The sequence below is a fragment of the Acanthaster planci genome, linkage group LG07 (genome assembly GCF_054643075.1).
Source record: "Acanthaster planci isolate LZ-2023a linkage group LG07, COTS_SCS, whole genome shotgun sequence".
NCBI lineage: Eukaryota > Metazoa > Echinodermata > Asteroidea > Valvatida > Acanthasteridae > Acanthaster > Acanthaster planci.
Window position 1 is genome coordinate 17,000,705 of NC_141783.1, and position 19,622 is coordinate 17,020,326.

The 19,622-nt window shown below is 41.1% G+C and overlaps 1 protein-coding gene across 5 annotated transcripts; it reads left to right on the top strand.

The window, feature by feature from the left end:
• Nucleotides 1-49: 49 nt before the first annotated feature.
• Nucleotides 50-19,009, top strand: LOC110980203 (transmembrane protein 130-like). 5 transcript variants are annotated; one of them, XM_022236638.2, is made up of 9 exons: nucleotides 50-261; nucleotides 1,643-1,739; nucleotides 3,118-3,265; nucleotides 4,443-4,793; nucleotides 10,717-10,919; nucleotides 11,444-11,579; nucleotides 12,418-12,502; nucleotides 12,984-13,204; nucleotides 13,954-19,009. In XM_022236638.2, the coding sequence occupies exons 3-9, from the start codon at nucleotides 3,193-3,195 to the stop codon at nucleotides 14,211-14,213; spliced, it is 1,329 nt and encodes a 442-aa protein (XP_022092330.2). In that variant the 5' UTR covers nucleotides 50-261; nucleotides 1,643-1,739; nucleotides 3,118-3,192; the 3' UTR covers nucleotides 14,214-19,009. The 5 variants fall into 5 exon arrangements, with proteins under 5 accessions (XP_022092330.2, XP_022092326.2, XP_022092328.2 ...); XM_022236634.2 differs by lacking the exon at nucleotides 1,643-1,739 and having other exon boundaries at nucleotides 3,115-3,265; XM_022236636.2 differs by lacking the exon at nucleotides 1,643-1,739.
• The last annotated feature ends 613 nt before the right edge of the window (nucleotides 19,010-19,622 follow it).

Here is a 19,622-nt window from a genome sequence, read left to right on the forward strand (position 1 = left end):
AAATCACATGCCTCGTCACGTGTACTTGTGCACGTCGTGTGTGGTTAGACGAAGATTAAATGAATCAGTGTTGGTATTTACATCCCACAACAACATCACGCGGGCTCCTCGTGTATTCTGTCGCAAGCGATGAAGTACAGGTAGTTTATTCATGGTTTATTCAAGTGTAGAGGAGTGCAGGACATGCAGGATCGCTGATGGCAAGGAGAAAAATCGTCGTCTGTGAAGGTCGGAAGATGAATACACCTGCAACTTATGCTGGTAGGGGGACGTAAGCCTTTGCTAAACGTTACTGTGCAACCGGCGTTAGGCATTGCCATATTTGCACGATTACCCCCAACCATGGAGGTAGCCCCAACCATGGAGGAAGGAATGCCCCAACTTAGTTTGAGAATAAATGCACGGCAGCCATTAGCCCCACTAGTGTGGCACGGATCACTCCCGATTTATCTTAAGGATAAATCGGGAGTGATCCGTCCCACACTAGTGAGTAGTGGGGCTAGGCAGCCATCTTCCCGGTCATTGTTTTGTTCCATGGGGGCATGAATAGATCTTTTGTGCTTATCCCCCATAACATTGCATGTCAAAAGCACCGACTGGCATGACTGAGTGAAGATGGCTGCTGTGCTGAGCCTTGCACAACCTCAAAATTAGTCAAATAAGCCTTTTGTGAGTTGAATTTAAATAAAATCTGGTACACCGAGTCATTTTATTGCACATTAATCATGTTAATATAACATTACAACTTGAATTCCCCAGACTAAACCTCATGATTTGGGGCAAGCTTTTGTATGATTGCAGTCGGCATGATGTCACTACGAACATTTAGCATGCAGCAAAGGGGCAAATTTACGCTTCGTGCTATTCAGTAATGTACAGAAGTTCCCGGCGAGCGTAGCAACCACAATCTCTGGAATGGACCGGGTCCTTTTTGCCCCTCTTATCCATTCAAAAAGTGTATACTTTGGACCATGTAATTTCAACAGGGTTATATAATTTTGTTCATAAAGGCAGACTGAAAATGTGGAATTTTGTCAATCATTTGAGAAAATCTTTCAGGGGAGGGGGTGTTTTTGTAAGTTTTCTATTTGTAGAATTACCTTTTCAACAGGTTAGAGTCTGTATATCCAAGGTTGTAATTTGCATCCATTCTCTACTTTTAGTTAGTGGATAAAGTCTGACTCATGGAGAGTGGACAACATTCTCAGAAACTGTAACATCCACAGAAGTTGAAACCATTTTCAGTTACAGATGTCCTGTCTTTTGAGTATTTTTGCAAGAATAATTAACCTTCCTTGACTTGAGATGACTTGTGAAAAGAAGTGACATCAGGATGCAACATTCTTAGGCCTACTGTACATACTTGTAATATCTCATGGCCTATTGCTTCTCAGGTGGACCCATCTTCTCAGATGGTTCCAGCGTTGGATTTTAGCAAGACGATGACCTATTTGCATAATGAACCCAGGCATCCATTATACCATGCAATGTCATGTAGTCCTCAATGTAGTTGCAAATGTGCACCTTTATGTCTCGTTTAACCTAGTTTTCAATTTTAGATCTGCAGCTTTATGGGCATTTCAGAGCCTTTTGTGGATAGTTTTATGGTTTGTCAACCAAACTATTTTGAACATCATTCCAGTGACTTTGGTTGAACCACTGTACTGTACCCCTAGAACTATGGGGTTCATCCACACAAAGGATGTGACCGTGTGACAAATCCCACAGTTCTTCTAGGAGTAAGTTGACTCTGCTTGGTCATACTTGAATTTGCCGTAACTGAAATCATCCACATTAATCAAGAATTTTAAAACTTTTCCCAGACCATATGGCAGTAGTGATTGCTAATGCTATGTAATGATCACTGTGTTATTTAAAATCAATTTTGAAATGAATTTTAACATGCCTTTCACAGCTCAGAACACTGTAACTTTCAACATGCAGGATCATGCAGGATCACTTTGACTGGGTTTTGGTCAAAGAGTTGGGGCCTACATATATCAACGAAGTAGATCGCTAACTTCTCAGTCTCTGCTTAGAGTCTTAGAGACAATTTTAATGCGCAGACGTTTTGAATCCATGTGCATGCTTACAGAACAATCAAATCATGTAGAATGAGTATCAGATGATGCAACTCGCATCGACTACTGATAAAAATCTGACTAAACAAAATCATGGCAAAATTATCTGCAGTGCATACCCGCACGTGTTTGCGCAGGTGTTAGCATTGTTTTGCGTGGAGCAAAATGAAATGCTCATTTACTGATAGTGAGTTTAGGTTTTTGCCTATTGTCTTTATTGAGGCATCCTTTTAGAATAAGAATACAGACACAGATAGCAAATAGCCGTATCAAAGCTGTTCAAAATTTTGAGTGTTTCATCGGTTTGTACACAAACATACACTGTAGATAAGCCCAGCAGGCATCATTTTGTACATGAGTCAGCACTCTGGTTTCATTGCCCTGTGGTTTGGTAGTAGGACCCTTTTTGCTGTAGTCTGCACTGGGGATTATGAAGGGGTTGGTTTTTAAGTGTATTTTTTCCCTCTTGGTCATGCTTCTTGTCCATCCTGCTGTGCCGGGGTCACTGTTATATAATACCTAGTGGAAAATATGGTGGCCTGGCCTTTATGTCCATAGTTGGTGCTGACCATTCAGTTGTGTCCTGGCTGTGTGTTTACGTAATCATTGTCTGGCTAAATCTTGCCCCAAGGGAAAGGGCCTTGAAGGGCATTCTCTTCACAGTGGTCTGTCTGGACATGGATAATGGCTCCATGGGGGTTTGTAGCTCTGTGGTCTGAATATGGCAGCTAGAGGAATCTTAACATAAACCAATGATAGCACAATGGCCTCATTTTCAGTTTCAAGATAACAACTTTGACCCAGGCTTTGGAGGGAGGAATAAACACCTCCAGTGGTGGGTTACCATGGAACTACATGTACATGCATTATACCTCCATGGGCCCCTGGACAACTAATCTTGCTCTGTCTGTGCCCTTCCTCCATGGTGCAGGCTGCTTGTTTGAGGGGCTGTTGTGCTTACTTGTCAAAAAGTTGGCAATCAAACTGCTGACTGATTTCCTTTTTTTCCTTCTCACATCTGTTTGGAAACAAGCAGTTTTGCACAGCTGAGATATTTTTCCCCCGTCCCTCCCTGATCAATAAAAGAGACGAGAAGGACGAAGATTGTGAGATGGCTGGGAGGATGCTGTTTGCCTTTGCCACAGTATGCATACAGTTAACCAGCCGGTACACTGCTGCAGAGGGTGAGTTTGTACCTCTCATAGGAGCTGAAGTCAGGGTTCTAGCACTCAGTCACTATTTGTGCCAAATGGCAAATGTTGACAAACTTCGGCTATGATCTTGAGCATATGACTGAAATAAAAGGAACTGCTCAAAAGATAACATGGCTGCCAAAAAGTCTGTTTAGCTCAAATTTGGGCTGTCGCATCAAGTTACCAGTCAGACGGATATTTCTGACCACAATTGTCTGACCGAAGCAGATATGGTAGGATGAACTATCTGAAGGCAATATTTCCCAAAAGTGAAAGTGAAATGTTGTGCGTATTACATTCTGAGTTTATATGTAACCTCTTGTGACCTTGGTACACCCGTACAGTGTAGGTCTGATCAAAAGCTGATAATGCCAGAGTAAAATTGGTCGTGTTGGTGTGTTTTGTCTGATCACTTCAATTGTTTGGCCTAATTTCACCCATTGATTTAAACTCTGCAAGCTGGAACTGCACCAGTGTTTTAAGAGCCTCTCTATCTCGTGGCTACATCTTGGGTTTTCCAGTGCTGTCATTTTGCTAAGGTGCAAACAAATGAAGGAGAACGTGTGTGTTTGTTTTTAATAATGAAGATAATTTCCCGCAGGTTTACTCAAAACTTTGTCAGCAAGAAAGATCTGAACCACAGTTTGGTCCGAAATTCTTGAGAACCATCTTAAATTAAGTTAGAAATGATAAACCATACAGCTGAAGTCCTGGTCTTTACGCTTAATGCTCAGAAATGCATTAATTATGTACGGGCACTACAATTATTGGGACGGAAAAGCATTGGGACTGAGAGCATGTTGAACACGTATGGAGTCCCTGTAACATACATGTAATTGTAACTGCATTGTTTTATGGACAAATGTGTTGTTTTTATCCCAAAAACTCAGTTCCAAAATTCCTAAGTAAGAAAAGGGCTGGATAAGGCAATGCATCTGATTCTTCAAGAATGTTTGCACCTTTGGGTACTTTTTTGTTCTTTGATAAAGTATTATCTTAAATTATTTCCTTGGGGTTAGCAAGGTTCATTGCTGATGATAGAAAGATGAATCCAGTCATTGATTCCATGAGAAATGATTCATTCTTGCTTGCTTCATTGGCTATCTCCACTTGAGCAGTACATGCAGTGACTTTTTTTGAGGATTTCATTGATTTTCTTCTATCGCAGCTCCCACGCCCAAGGTTTCAATAACAAATGACGGACCAACCATCGTGGGTGCCACTACGACATTCACAGCAAAGCTCAGCTTTGTCAAGGAAACTCACGAAAACCTACCGAAACCGTTTGTTGGGCGGCAAAAAACTAACCCCACATTCTTGTACGAGTATGTTTGGAGCCAGTGGATTTGTGGCCTCCCATCAGTAAGCAAAATTCTTCAAAACAGTACCTGCAATTTTACTCAGACATATGACTGTTCAGAAGATGTCGGACTTCACACAGTTACTGTCACTGTAAGAAAGAACGATTTCATCCTCAAACCTTTTGTTGTTAGCAACAGCACTTCTTTCCAGATAACAGGTAAGAATGAGATATTATTGTCAAGATTTCAGGATGAAATAGGAATGTGCTCTTGCCTCTTCTCATTTGCACAGAGTGGAGAAAACAACGTTCGTTATGTGACTGCACGGAATATTATACTGTTAACCACATGAGTGGTGCAGGTTTTGTTGCCCTGTGGTATTCATGCATTCTTTCATTTGATACAAGGGTTAACCACTTCCTGCTGGGGCATTTTCCAATGTTGATGATGCTGGGGCGGGATATTCATCTTTTTTTCTGTTTTTCAAAATTCTTTAAAAAATTCCTATCTTCATTTACTGCACACTTACAAGTACGTGAAGGCATGTCTGGTGTCCACTCTAGCCAGACAGACTAAATCTATTGATGCCTGAGTATTTCAGCCAGGCCTGCAGCCTTGTAAAAAGAGCCCAGATTTTGTGGTGTTATGTAATATTCTTTTGTTCACAAACCTGGCTCAGTGCACTGCTGGCCTCTTTTCAGCAGGGGCCAGATTAGCGTGCAGTGGTGCTGTGTGGCTTATTGCTGGGGTGGTGGAACGCTCTTGTCTCGGTGGTAATCCGCTCACTCTAAATGCCCCAAACCGTGGTATACTGTTTCAAAACAAGTCAGGATTATCTCCACTTTTAAGAGTGAAAAAATGTCCGTAATGCCCAGCAGCCTGGACTTTTGTTCAGAGTACGGTCTTTTGTTACAACTTGCCCTGTTCCCTTTGTCCGAGTTCGGAGACCCTGGCCACGCATATATTGCAGATATGTCCGGATCTGGAGTCCCTGGCAGGAAGTGGTTGAAAATGTTTTGAGCCTCAACAATCTGTCTCCCCCCCAGCCAAATGCTGACATCTATGTGTCTTTTGTGAAGTAAGAAATACATGTACATCTAAAATTTTGCACTATGCATGTACAAATACATGGCCTTGAGCAGACTGCGTCATCCCTGTAGTTAGTGGACATTTGTGTAGAGGTCAGATACCGGTAGTTGGGGACAGCAGAAAAGAAAGCTGCTCGCTCTGTAAAACATACTGATTGTATGGCAGGGAATTTAGTCTTGTTAGATGGTGTGGGTTTTATCACACAGGTATGTTTTACTCGAATTTTTGTTGCCACTCTGCGATAGAATCTCTCTGGAATTCAGGATTTTGCTTTCTTGAAGTGTTGATGTTTCTTCCCTGTCCTCTTTTATCCAGTGTTGGATGAGAGCTGAGAGACTAGGGGTGTAATATGTCGTGTTACATGTACATTCCAGAGGAGGGGGGGATATCTAGATTTTGAATTTATTGCATCAATGGCTGAGGTTTTGTTGCTGTAAGTTTTTAGCATTTTGTTTAAAAAGTACAAGATTCACATAATTCACGCTATTTGTTTGAAAATTCTTGAGTTATTGAATGCCCCCCAGAGTCACAGCATGTTGTCGTCATTCTTACAGTTCCATCTGCTATGCTCATTGAGATTTCTCTTCATACCCTCAAATTTACCCCTGCCTTAAGTTCAGCAGAGTTGGCAAATGTTTATTGTTGATGCTGGAGGAATACGTTGTACTCAATGAAAGGAAATCAGCCCTGAGCCACCATTTCAACCCAACTTTTTTTACACCTTGGACAGGCAGTTATGCTAGTCCAGTTTTCCAAAAGAGACTGCTATTGTCTTGTAGGCAAACCTTCACTAAATCCTTGGTTGACCCATAGAGCAAGGACACAGTAATCTAAACTCCTTAGAGCTGTACTACATTATAGGAACCTTTACCATTCTTGCAAATCCCAACACCATATCATAAATTGTGCACATGAACAGGTGGACTCTGTTTATCCATAGGGTATGCCTAATAAACACAGTCAGTTTACCAGTGCAGTAATCCTCCTGGCAGATTCCAACTGACCTTGGTGTTGGAGTACCCCTATGGCTGGTAGGGGATGGTTTATACACAGTTCCAACATGGTTGTGCCTGCATGCAAAATACATGCATGACATGTATGTGAGTTGAAGAGTTGTTGGACAGGCACACAAATATGCAAATATGACAGGACAGTGCCATCAATATTCATTACTGTGGATGCTGAGGAATGCCGCGTTAGGATCAAATGTCGACACGTACATGTAGTTGCTAAATGCAGTTGTAGAATGCTGAAGAAATTGTTTTTTTTTCTGTCACATTTAACAAATCAGTTCTCCACATTCCAAGGCCACAACAATTAACAGTCCTGAATCCACTGATTTGGATATGATTTTACATACAACCTGGGAGATTATGGTTACTGGCAGATAAGATTTTTCCCATTCTATGAGGTCAAGTTTTCACACATTACATTCACACTTACACCATGCTTCATTGAAAATTTGACATCCTTTAAAAAGCAGTGGACTGTTTACATTTAGGAAACTGCATCTTTATGACTATCTCGTGACTCTGGTTGGGGTAATAACGGTTGTGTCATATGGTACATATTCTTTGACATGTGAACCATGGGAAGAAATCAATTGTTTGTACTGTGCCCAGAAGTACTGGGACTTTAACCTCTGCTTGGTTGGTGAACAAAAGAAAAAGACAATTGTAAACAAATAAATTCAACTAAAAATACTTCTTTGAGGAGGCTTTATTTATGTGATAACAGGGTTAAGCACTCAAATCAACTGGAAATGACTTCAGAACTAGTCTGGGCTTCAGCAGATTCTTTAAACCTACGTGGGTCATGTGACGGAGAGAGCATTCTTTCCTCTTGTTTGGTTTTTTTGGCCCCCCCCGATCTGCACCTGCAGATATGTGTGCTATAGGCTTGCAAAGGTAATCAGAATAAAAAACATTTTTTTTGTACATTCTAATCAACAGTTTTTAATTGTACCATCTGTGAATACGGGCGATTCACAATAGTGCGCCACCAAGAGTTTGCAACACATTGGTCAATCATAACGCGCAAAATTTGTCGACCCTTTCCAAACGCGCATTAGGTTGACAAATTTCGCACATTGTGATTGGCCAACACATTACAAACTCTTGGTGGCGCACTATTGTGAAACGGCCGTATTGGCACCTGTTTTCCTTGCATGGCCATTACAAGAAAATACTGTAGGCTGTACGTCAGAATCCTGAGTGCAAAATTTGTTATTTTGAGAACAGCATTTCCTGTGGCCAACATTTACAAAGTTGGTGTCAAAAACAGACAAAACTCTCGGTAACAGGAAGTATTTGGCACATGTACGGTAACATGGGCGCTTCTAGAATTACATCATTTAATAATCAATTTAAAAATGACATCAACCAGCAATTCAAAATTAAGAAAAAGCAGGGTTTTCTTTATCTGTTTCAGTAATCCAATGAAAGGTAGAACAACTTTGACAATTTTCTGTTTAGTCTTTGCTCAAGTGTGTCAGAATTAACTAGGAAAATCCCACTCTAAATGATTGTTGTATTATTTGGCAGTGTAGAAGATTGCACAGGTCTTCATGTTTTGAAGTTGAAAAGGATAATTGATTCTAACTTTCCAGAGTTCGTGGGAACAAAATTAACAATAGGCTTGGGCACATCAGGCCTTGCGCTAACTTACGTTTGCTTACGTTTGGCAAAAAAAGCTACTTTTTGCTTACTTTCTGACCTCCGCACGTGCGCGGTAAATGAGAGAAAACTTTTTCAATCAGAAGAGGGTGCTCTTCACACGCGGCTTTGCGTATACTTCGTATCAAACGCTTTCTAGCTAAGGTCAGTTAAGGTCAGAAAAATTGATAAGGCCCCCCCCAAATACCTCTGGTTTCGGTTTCCCGACCGACCCTTACTTTTTGGCGCAACCCTAAAATTGTTATCGGTAAGTTAGAAAAACAAATTAAAAAATAGAAAAAAATTTAATATTAATGCTGATGTCTTTACTGTCTTCACAAAACACCTACCAACAACCCTTTCTCATGTTAAAATGCTTGTTTTTATATGTTTTCCTACTTACATTTGCAAGTTTTGAAAAGAAACTTCCATCATTTTCACAATTTCCACTCGTGTTTCACTGTCGCAGTAGTGTAATTTTGTGTGCAAAGCTCAATGGCATTCACGGTCGCTTATCGTCCTGTTGTGCAAGCATCACGTTTCCAAAACAGGCCTCGCTGGTGTCCTTGCCCAAAACCACCAACACTTCCGTTTCCTGATTTGGAAACATGATTTAAAGCAACCTCAGAAATTTCCGGAGGGAGTGAAGTCTTTGTCTGGGAATGAAATTCCAGCATTTCCTTAACTGATAAGCATGTCTGACATATCAAAATGTAACTGATAAAAATCTGTAGTGTAGTTTGTGGTTTGTCAAAGAAAATACAACTGTGCACCTGCCAGCCTACACATCATTGGATTCCCAATCTTAGCAGTGCTTAGCAGTTATTAGGTTAATTGTTAATTATAAATTTAATTAAGGTCTAATTATGCAAATTTGTTTGGGTTATCTTTGCCAAGATGCCTGTAAAGAGTAAACAGGTAAAAAGCTACGGTGACCCTGGCAAATACATGTACCCCAATATCTGGCAAAATTCTGCTCACAACCAACCAGATTATGCCCACATTTACATGTACATGTACATCACTGCCTTGTTACAAATACGGATATTCCCATTGGACATGGAGATACATCATGCAATAGGGAAACCTGTAAATGCGGAAATTTCTGTCAGAAATAAACCACTCAGATTGCAAAAGTTCATAAATTACTGGTTGTAAAATGACATTTTAACAACTGCTGGTAAATTTGATGCAAAGATATTTTCCAGAATTAAGTTGAAAATGTTCAGATTTATTGATCATTTAAATGTTGCATCGGTGATAAGTGTATTGTTTCCTTCAGTTGAATCACAGGTTTAGACCTGGAGTTTGTGCGAACAACAGTAGACCCATAGTGTTTGAGATTTTAAAACAAAATCCAGCAATGGAGCATGCATTAAACTATTACTTTTCTTAATGACATTGCATCATTTCTTATCAAAGCATCATTTATTCATTTATTTTGATAGCTGTACTAGTGTTTGAAACACATCTTATGGTAAGAGTGTTAAATTCAAATTGGACAGAAATACACGGTTACAGTGTAGCTGGTTTTTCATGAATTTCCTTGATTGGGCAGATTGGTTATCGCGTGATAACTTTTTCGTATCAAAACATCTGTTTTCTTCTTAATATCTTTAATTTTTGTCCCGTTGATGGGAATTCCTTGTACATGTACTGTTTAAACCTTCATCTTGTTAAGCCTTTAAGGGCCACTCTTGTCGCTTTCCAACTTTTTGGTCCTTGCTAAAACTGATCTGTTGTGCCATTGATGGAAATTCCTTACAAGTACTGTTTAAACTTTCAGTTTATCAAGAGTCACATGTGTTAGCTTTCAGACTTTTGGGACATTGAAAAAACTGACTGGATCGGCTGGGCCTATCAATGGCTGGCTACAGAGCACTATTAATGCGTCTACAGTGGTACCGTGTACATGTGTGTGCTTTATTCTGTCGTGATTTTAAGAATTATTCTGTCTCTGAGGTTAACATGCTCATCGCTGCACTTATGGTCTCCTCCAACAGACAGTAGTATGCCCATAGAGTACAGAAGTGTGATGTCATTTTGAACCGGGGAGTGAAGTGCAAATGAGTGGGATACATGTACTTGCGCACGTTGGGTCACATGCTGGTTCTCGCACTAATGTCTTTTACACGCATAAGTGTGCGCATGACATATTCACTTCGGTGCTCAATACTGCCGAAAAGTGTCATAAAATATCAGGTACATGTAGCTCAAGGCCTTAGCCCTTTTAAGGAAATAACTGTATATGGTGGTGTTGTGGGTTTGCGTGTACATGTATTGTGTCCAAGTTTGAGGGGAAATGTAGCTTGACTCAAATTGGAAACCTACATAAATTGTATGTCCGAGTATTACAAGTCAGTACACAGTCTTGGTACATGTATGTTTTTATTCACAGAGCACATAAATGCTGACCTTGTCATCAAGGATGGGGTATCCTGTAACACAACCTTTGGCTTAGAAACTTGCGACATTGTCGCAACCAATAAATCGGTGGACATGGTGGTCAACATACATGACCCCAGCAACTTCTTCAAAGATGCCACATTGCTGTATCACTGGACATTTGGAGACGGCTCTGCAGATACCACTATTAATCAGGTGCATTTACAAGTCATTTGAAGCATTTTTGAAAAGTTTTGTGGCGCATAGCATTTAAAGTCTCAAAATTTGTCTGTATCATCTAGTCATTGCCATCAGTAAGGTAGTGTAAGAAGTGGGCTGGTGAGAAAAGAGAGGACATCCATGTATACATGCAGGGGATGACCACAATCCTAGAACTGTGCAGCAGTGGAAATTTTAAAAGGGGGGTTTGTTGGTGCTGACATAACGGGTATTTGCATGCTTACATTCCTTAACTTGTGACTTGAAAGCAGGAACTACTCTGTTCTGCATTTTTCTGCGCTTTTAATTAATACACTGTGGTTCTTGGAAAGTTGAAAAATGACCTCGAAAGTTGCATGGTGCTGTTTGTCAAGACCAAAATGGGAGAGGATCGAATGGTTTCAGTCAAGGGGGGGAAGCCCCCCCCTGCCCACCCTTTCCACCTCCCTGATCAATATTTAAGCCGCTTTCAGTTCTTAGTAAATGCACTTATTACACCATTTTTCTTGTTCTACGGGTAGCCGGCAGTGTCCCACATGTACAGGAAGCCAGGGCGTTATGGGATAATGGTGAACATGACGGCCATCTTTCCCGACAGTAACATCGAGACGAGGCCGCCGAAGACTGGGGATGTCAAGCACAACCTGAAAACAATGGGTGAGGAGGGCCTTAGGACCAAACCAGTAGAATTAAAAATCCGTTTGACAAAGCAGGGGCCAGTGAGCCATTTCACTATTTCAGCGGTGCTTGCCCGTAATGAAGTGGGTCTTACGTCATTGGGGAGCAACAGGTACACATGCAGAACGTCAGCCCAACAGTCCAGCCATAAAATGACTTAAGCTCTCTGAACATGTCTGAGGTGGCATGACATCAGATGGGTTGTTCTTCTGTGATCGTGCCTTTTTCAAATACCAAACAGGCTTATTTTGGTGTTTTGTAGAATTATTAGATTTGCTGAGCAAGTCAAATCATCCTCAGAAGAAATTACAGGCTGCCAGCCGTTACAGTTTTACTAGTTATTGCTTCCATATTTGCTGAGCAATATTGTTAGTTCTATGTACCTTAGGACTAAAAGTCATAGATGTGCTCAGGAGAAAATAATGCTTTGTCAGGTCCTATTCTAAGGGGGGAAAAAATCAGCAAGAATCAGTCAGTCAGTCACAGTTAGTGCATACATTGATCTCTTATTTTTACATAGACAGATTGACCCTGCTTTAAATTTGCTTAACAGCAATCAGGCTTTTTATTTTACACAAGAAATGTTTAAAATCGCTCATATTGATGTTACTTGGCAAGTCTGATTTTTGCACTTGAGGGAAATAGTGACAGTTTTCTGTGGACAGGTGAAATTTTTTCTTAATGGGCAAAATACTCAAAGGCATTAATGGTAAAATGATTGGCAGTTAAATGTTAACTGGTAACTGTTAATTGTAAAACTGTTAGGGGTCACCGACTTTAGGTTTCACTTTGTTTTGTTTTTTCGTTCTTGACACAGATGCTGTCAGAAATTTGACGATACATGGCAAAGACAATCTTGAAACTGGAGTCAAAGCTACATACAACATATCTTGCCTGGCGAGGTACCTACACTTTTGTATTAGTGTCCTCTTACGGCAAGCATGTACCTTTTTTAGTTAATTGTTTGTCTACAGTATTATTTTAGCTGAAAAATCTAACTTTTGAGAAAGGGAAGATAGAGAGACCAACTTATGCTGTAAAGCTGAAGGCAGAATACCACAAATACTGAGCCTCTTTATTCAATTCAACAGTATTTGCATGATAGCTCTTACCACAACCTCATATTTTGTAACACTCCAGGGCCCACCCACGGAGTGATGCTTGGTAGTTGTTATAACGACTACAGCAACAGTCTGCACAGTGCACTGTGGCTGTTAACGTTTAAGCTCAATACATGGTCCGTTCCTAGACTGACTTTGTGCGTGTGGATCACATTTGCGTCATTCAGAATGTCTGCAGGTCATTATTTCTTGATTATTGCTATGTTGCACAAAACCAAAAAACATTAGCTCCCTCCGTTTTCTTTTCCCTCACCCTCCAAAGTCTCCCCCTTGAATTCTGTTGGTTTGTCATCCCTACTACGACCAATGCGATGTCAAAGTACCAATCCAATGACATGAACTGCAACAAGATAATGCTGACCAACCAGACGTGGTTTGAGGTTGACCATTGGTTCAACACCAGCGGAGGATACAGCATTGGGGTGTATGCGAGAAATGCCATCAGCAATTCAGGTGCCGACAAGAATGTTTATGCACAGAGCCGTAAGTATACTTGTACTGTGCGTGATCTAGTTGGTAAAAATTAATCTGATATTACCCAAATCTACTTTTCATTTTCTACCATTTTGAATCAAAAAGTCACACACAAAAGCACTCTCCACCAAGCAAAAAAGACCCATGAATGGACAGCATTTTAAACAAGGTGAACACCTGTTTTGTCAAAATGATGTGCATGAGTGGTTTCTGTATAGAGATGCCATCTTTACTGACTGTGCATACACATTATCAAAAAGTAATGATTTTGACTTCTTTATTTTGTCCTGTGACATTGATTTCTGCGTAAAACTTAAGGCTCATTCTGTTACATTCTGTGACTTTTGATTCAGTAACCAAGTTGCTGTGCATGTCAATTTCTTCTTTGTTATAAAGATAATCACTTGCTTTGGGGCATGTGCTAGTAAGGGATATTGCAGCATACCTGTGTACAAAAATTGTTTATTTCTGTGGAGTAAATTTTTATGTGTGGCCATTGACAGAAGTGGCAAGTTTCTTTTGCTGTCCAGTTTAGTAAAGTGTGCACATAAACAGTTGGACGCTGTTCACTTGTGGTATGCCTACTCCCACATGAAACACAGCCAGAGTACCAGTGCAGTACGCAACCTAACAGATTCCAACATGGTGTTGGAATTCAACTGGTTGGGGGTGTTAGTCACAGTTTTATTTTTCAAAATGACTCCAACATCAGGAAAATAAGCAGTTAACAAATCAAACGGTCTCCCTTTCCGTTGCAGCCAAAAAATCCCAGGAAGTGGTTGGCCTGGTTATTGGAATCTTCTTTGGCATTGCTGCCTGCTTCCTGTGCGTGGCCGTGTTCACCAACTACGTGCGGAATCAGAACCGACCTCACGTGGAGGTCGCCAACTTTGACTTTCAGAGGCAGTGGCAGCGCAGCGTGACGCTGGGCACAAAAATCCGGCGATTGTTGTTGGGGGGCAGCAGAGCAGAACATTTGCCTCTGTCGCAAGATTTCAACAGGAACCACTCAGTTTGAGGAAAAAATTACTTGGTCAAAGTTAAATTTGACACCAGAATTTCCTCCTCAAAGAGCACTTCATTGAGAGTGTTGTTTTGTTTTTGGTATATTTCATGCCATAAAAAACTGAAAACGCTCCACAGCAGTTTTTCCTTTATTGTCAAAAGTTCCAGGGAGCAACAAGAAAAAGAAAGGTTTCCTTGGTAAAACAAGATTAAGAGTTTTTTGAAATGTGCATCAGTTGCGGACAGAGCAATCCGTGCACCATGAAGTGGGATTTTTCATTAGTTTATTTTGTGTAAGCTGTGAGCTGTTTTATGATAATATGCATAGCTTGTCCAAAGATCATTTGGATTGACTGAAATGTTGGTTGCTTAAACCAATCACAGCATATCAGGATCCAGAATTAAGCAAATGTGAAATTGCTTACTGTTACAAAGTCAGATATTAGTTTTGCACGGACGTTGAATACCTCACCACAGGAATTTCAAAAGACAGACCTCGCAAAAGGACAGCGGAGAAGGTTAACTTAATCAAAATTAAATTAACCTTTGGAAAACCAGAAAATGCTACAAAAATTAATATACTTACAATAGACAAAGCATAATGCATTGAAATAATAAAAGGGCTACCGGTATCCAACTGATATGTGTGAAGGGGCGTTGCGATCCTTGCGATGCAAGCCTTGCACGACCACCACAGCTGGTCTTGGGTCCCACGCAGGAGATGGTAGTCAAGCCAGGCTGACCGTCATGGTCTTGATGGACAGTGGTGAGTGGCAGATCTCAGTCTTGAGGCGGGCCTCACAGAAAGTCAAGCGACTTGAGGCGCCTTGATCTTGGTTTGTCTTGACCGGAATATGGCCCCTTGGGCGTGGGTCACAAGAGCCGCCGATGATCGGTGGAATGCTGGATAGCGGCAGCAGATGAAATGCCCCTCGTGTGGAGTAAAGCTCTGCTGCAACGACACACCCACGTTTATAAGGGAGACTTTGTCACAGTGCTAGACCGAAAAGAATGCTATGCATGCAAGGACAGGAAAATATGCTATTCATCTAAGGTGGATGTAACACTTATCTGAAACTTGAAGCTAAGTGCAAGTCATGGCAGGGATTTAAATGTTTCCACATGTTGTGTATTTGCCTTTGCTCTTGTGTAAGTTTCTACCAGTCTGACACATACCTATGCCTGGGGGGCATGTGGCTTGGTGGTTAGGGTTTGTAGCTTCTGATCATAGGGTTTGGGGTTCGAATCCAGCTGGTTGCAGCATGTTGTGATCTTGGGCAAGTCACTTTACCCCTGTGTGCCTCTCTCCACCCAGGAGTAAATGGGTACCTGTGAGGGCAGACACGGTTATGTTTAGCCGTTTGTGCCAAAATGGCGGCATCAAGCTAGTATTATTATACACCCTTAGAGCTAGTGCAGTGAAAGACACGCTCACCAGGTGCAAAATTCTAATGGGATGAATTTAGAGGAAGTTCATGTTTGTTATCTGAGGATGGACATAATACTGGAGCATGGCAATACCATGGAACACTGTCATAAACAGGTCAAGGGGTTTTACAAATTCCCCACTCATAACAGGTACTTATACCTCTTGTTATCAGTAATGGAGAACAAAGAAAAAGAAAGCCTTGGGGCTAAGAATTGTCCTTATTATAATATGACGTATTAACAGTTCTCTTCTTATCGCTGTTTTACTCTTATGTACCCAGACTTGCCTCAAGGGCAGATGGTCCAAATTTGTGAAATAAGTTTATATGAAATTATAGCCTCTTACCTGTTCCTTTCTGCCCCGTGTTGTCCCCTCTGTGGAGCAACAAGAGATGGCATATTTTACATACACGTAGTAACCAGTGTTGTAGTCGAGACCATCACAAGACCAGACACAAGACCAGCCAGACGTAACGGTGAACAATGACAAAAGAATGCTTCTGATGCAGTTCATTTGAATAGATTGTGGCTTGAATTCAGACTGGAGGTCTTGTGTTGGTCTTGTGCTGGTCTTGTGTGGTCTTGTGAAGGTCTTAAGTGGTCTTGACTACAACACTGGTAGTAACAGTGTTTCTTAACACGTGGAAACCCACTATGTGTGCTAAACAGTTTACTCGTGCTTGGCACTGGACAAGCTGGCATTGTGTGACCACTTTCCGTTGGAACCTAATGTCTTTGTGTACGCGCTGGGCACATGCACAAAGCCTGGCTGAAAAACTCCCCACTGGCCTGTCTCTTCTTTTTCGGTTGGTTTGGGTGGGGGTAGTTTTGTAAGGGCGGATGATTGATCCAAAGTGTCGTCTGTATTTGGCAGCTTTTTTATACCTTTGCCAGTAATTTTCAAAAGTGTAAAATATTTTGTTATACTTAACTTGTACATACGTAATGCACAGCTGTATGGGAATATGCAATTTCAAAGTGGTTGTGCATGCACCTGCAATTTGGGAAACATGCAGGATCTACATGTAAACATTCACAGATGTACGTGTAGTGTTTGAGTTTTTGTACAATATTGCAGCTTATATTACCAGCTAGTCTTTATCATGAATGTAATTCTTGCCTTTTCTGTCAGGAATGTGAAGACAATTGAAATGATGCAAGCGTGATTTGGAGGCAATTAAGTGCCAGTTTGGAGGTCAATGAAGAAAAAGGATGAATACGATTTCCTGTCTTGTTTATGTAGAGTGCTTGTGTCATGTGCATTTTCTTGTGTAAGGCATGCATGCAGGGATGATGCTAATTGGTTGATGGTGTAGCAACCGCTGAGTGGTTGGCCGTTGGTCCATTTATTGGGTGCTGTAAGTAATGCATGCATGTGTTCTTCTTGCTACATGTATGTGCAACTCTGCTTGAGACTAAGTCATTCTCTGCTTGTGCTCACTGTGATCTCAACCACATGCCTTGCAGGACAGATCCTAATTGCTTACGTTGCACTTGCCCTTCTTTTGCTAACGTCCGTCTGATCAATGCAGTTTGTGTTACAGATACTTTTGCAAGCAGATTTTTGTATAAACCACTTCCTGCCGGGGCATTTATCAATGTTGATGATGCCAAGGCGGGATATTTATCATTTTTAAAATTCTTTAAAAATTCCTATCTTTATTCACTGGACACTTTAAACAAACACGTGAAGGCATATCTGGTGTCCACTCTAGCCAGACAAAATCTACTGACGCCTGAGTATTTCAGCCAGGCCTGCAGCCGTGTAAAAAGAGCCCAGATCTTGTGGTGTTATGTAATATTCTTCTGTTCACGAACCTGGCTCAGTGCACTGCTGATCTCTTTTCAATAGGGGCCAGATTAGCGTGCAGCGGTACTTTGTGGCTCATCGATGTGGTGTGGGAGTGCTTTTGTCCCCGGTTGTAATCCGCTTGCTCTAAATGCCCCAAACCGTGGTATACTGTTTCAAAACAAGGCAGGATTATCTCCACTTTTGAGAGTGAAAAAATGTCGGTAATGCCCAGCAGCCTGGTCTTTTGTTCCGAGTACGGTCTTTTGTTACAAGGCCCTGTTCCCTTTGTCCGAGTTCGGAGACTCCGGCCACGCATATAAAGCATACGTGTCCGGATCCGAAGTCCCCGGTGGGAAGTGGTTAAAGTCTGATCATTTTTTTGCAGTACATGTACATGTACAAGTACATGTATAATGTTTTATTTTTGAGTTTTTTGGGAATGACTGTGCAGCTGGCTTTGTGATGATTTGGTGGATTCAAGTGGATGAAGACATACGCAGTGCGGAAGCTTGTGGGATGTGAGTGGAAATGCCAGACGTACGAGTGTGGATATGCTTGATGGATATTCTTTTACATATTAGTGTTAGTGTGTGGATATGCTTGGTATTTATATGTGGATACTTTGTGGATATGTTTCAACTGTATTTGAAGGTACTTCAGGAACTATATGAGGTCCAGTAATGCGCAAGCTATACTCAGTATCTCATGCGTGTTTGTTGACGTCCTATCAGGGCCATCAAGAATATGCAACACTTTCATGGTATTACAGAGAGTGGAATGATGAGAGGTGGGAAATATTATATACATGTATTATACATGTATTCTCTTCTGTGAATAAACTTTCAAAAGTAGCAGAAAGGTTTTGATTTCATGGGTAGAACCGTGGAGGGTAGAACCAGTGTTGGAGGCCTTGAGGCTGGTCTTGCCCTCGAAGCCGATTTTTATGGCCTCTACCTTGGTCTTGGCCTCGGCCTCGGAGGTTGTGGCCTTGACTACAACACTGGGTAGAACATTAAGTTGGAAAAGCAGTTCCCTCTCTTCTAGCATGAAAACCGAACTAAATGGGATGGTTCCTTTATATGTGTGGAATCCTTATTTATTTGTAAGTGGTACTCTTATCTGCCACCTGTTTCCTTCCAGCCATTTACATGTACTTTTCATTGTAGTTTACTGAAATGTGCCCATTTAGGTAGTGCTTGGCGTCTGAAAAATGAAAACGATCATTTTGTGAAATTGTAGTTTATGTTGACTGTTTTCTGTTCAACCTCCATGGTTTTATTCCTGACAATTTTCAACTATTTATTGTAAGCACCTTGGAATTTAGATCAAGCCATTGAACCATGTCAAGCTATTAAAACAGGCTTGTTTCTAACAGAATCCAACAAGAGTATGAAGCCAATTGGTGAGGTCAGTAGAATCAAACCAATTCTAAAAGTGACTGATGGGGTTGGTTAATCTGCAGTGTAAGTTAACAGTATCTGAGGAATATGTGCTTAAAACGTAAGACTTTAAAATGCATTTGAAAAAAGTGTTCTGGTTGTGTTGTATATGTCTACATTGAATAAACAGATGTTCTTATGGTACACCAATTGTCATCTGTACTTAGTCATCTCTTAGTGGAAAGGAGTCCTTTTTACTTTATTTGTGCTGGGAAAAACGGCCGCTGCTTTATCACACACTGTATAGAGTACCAAAGTGAAGATGTCACAAGCACAATTATGTGCGTAACAGCATTAGCACGAGAACCAGTGTGTGAATCATGTGCACGTGTACTCCATTTGTTCATATGGCATTTACTGGTTTAACGTGACATCACCTTTCTGTACTCTGTAGCCAGGTGGAGGTTTACATTTTGACTGCTAGTGTTTCTGGTACCATTTCTCCCCGTGCAAAGCTGTGCCATGTGGCATTTACCCACTCAGGAGATGGCATGCTTTGACACACCAGCAAATGTCCTTTGATGGGAACTATTAAACCACTGTTCCCAGTTCAAGAAAAACAAGTATTTCCACTGAGTTTTCTTAATTGCATGAAAAGAAAGGAATGTCTACGCTAGGTTTGCAAGGTAAATGTACTTGGGTTTATGTGTGTTTTGGTGTGAGATGTGCTTGGCATACACAGTTTTTGCTGGAATGTCCTCGGTAGGTACGGGGTGCAGGCGCCCAGTTGAAATGAGTCCTACCAACCTGTCTTTTTGCTACC

Excerpts from the sequence above, each read along its gene's own strand:
- LOC110980203 (XM_022236634.2), top strand. Across the intron at positions 3,266-4,442 it reads CCGGTACACTGCTGCAGAGG|CTCCCACGCCCAAGGTTTCA; the intron begins GTGAGTTTGTAC and ends CTTCTATCGCAG. Across the intron at positions 10,920-11,443 it reads CAGATACCACTATTAATCAG|CCGGCAGTGTCCCACATGTA; the intron begins GTGCATTTACAA and ends TTCTACGGGTAG.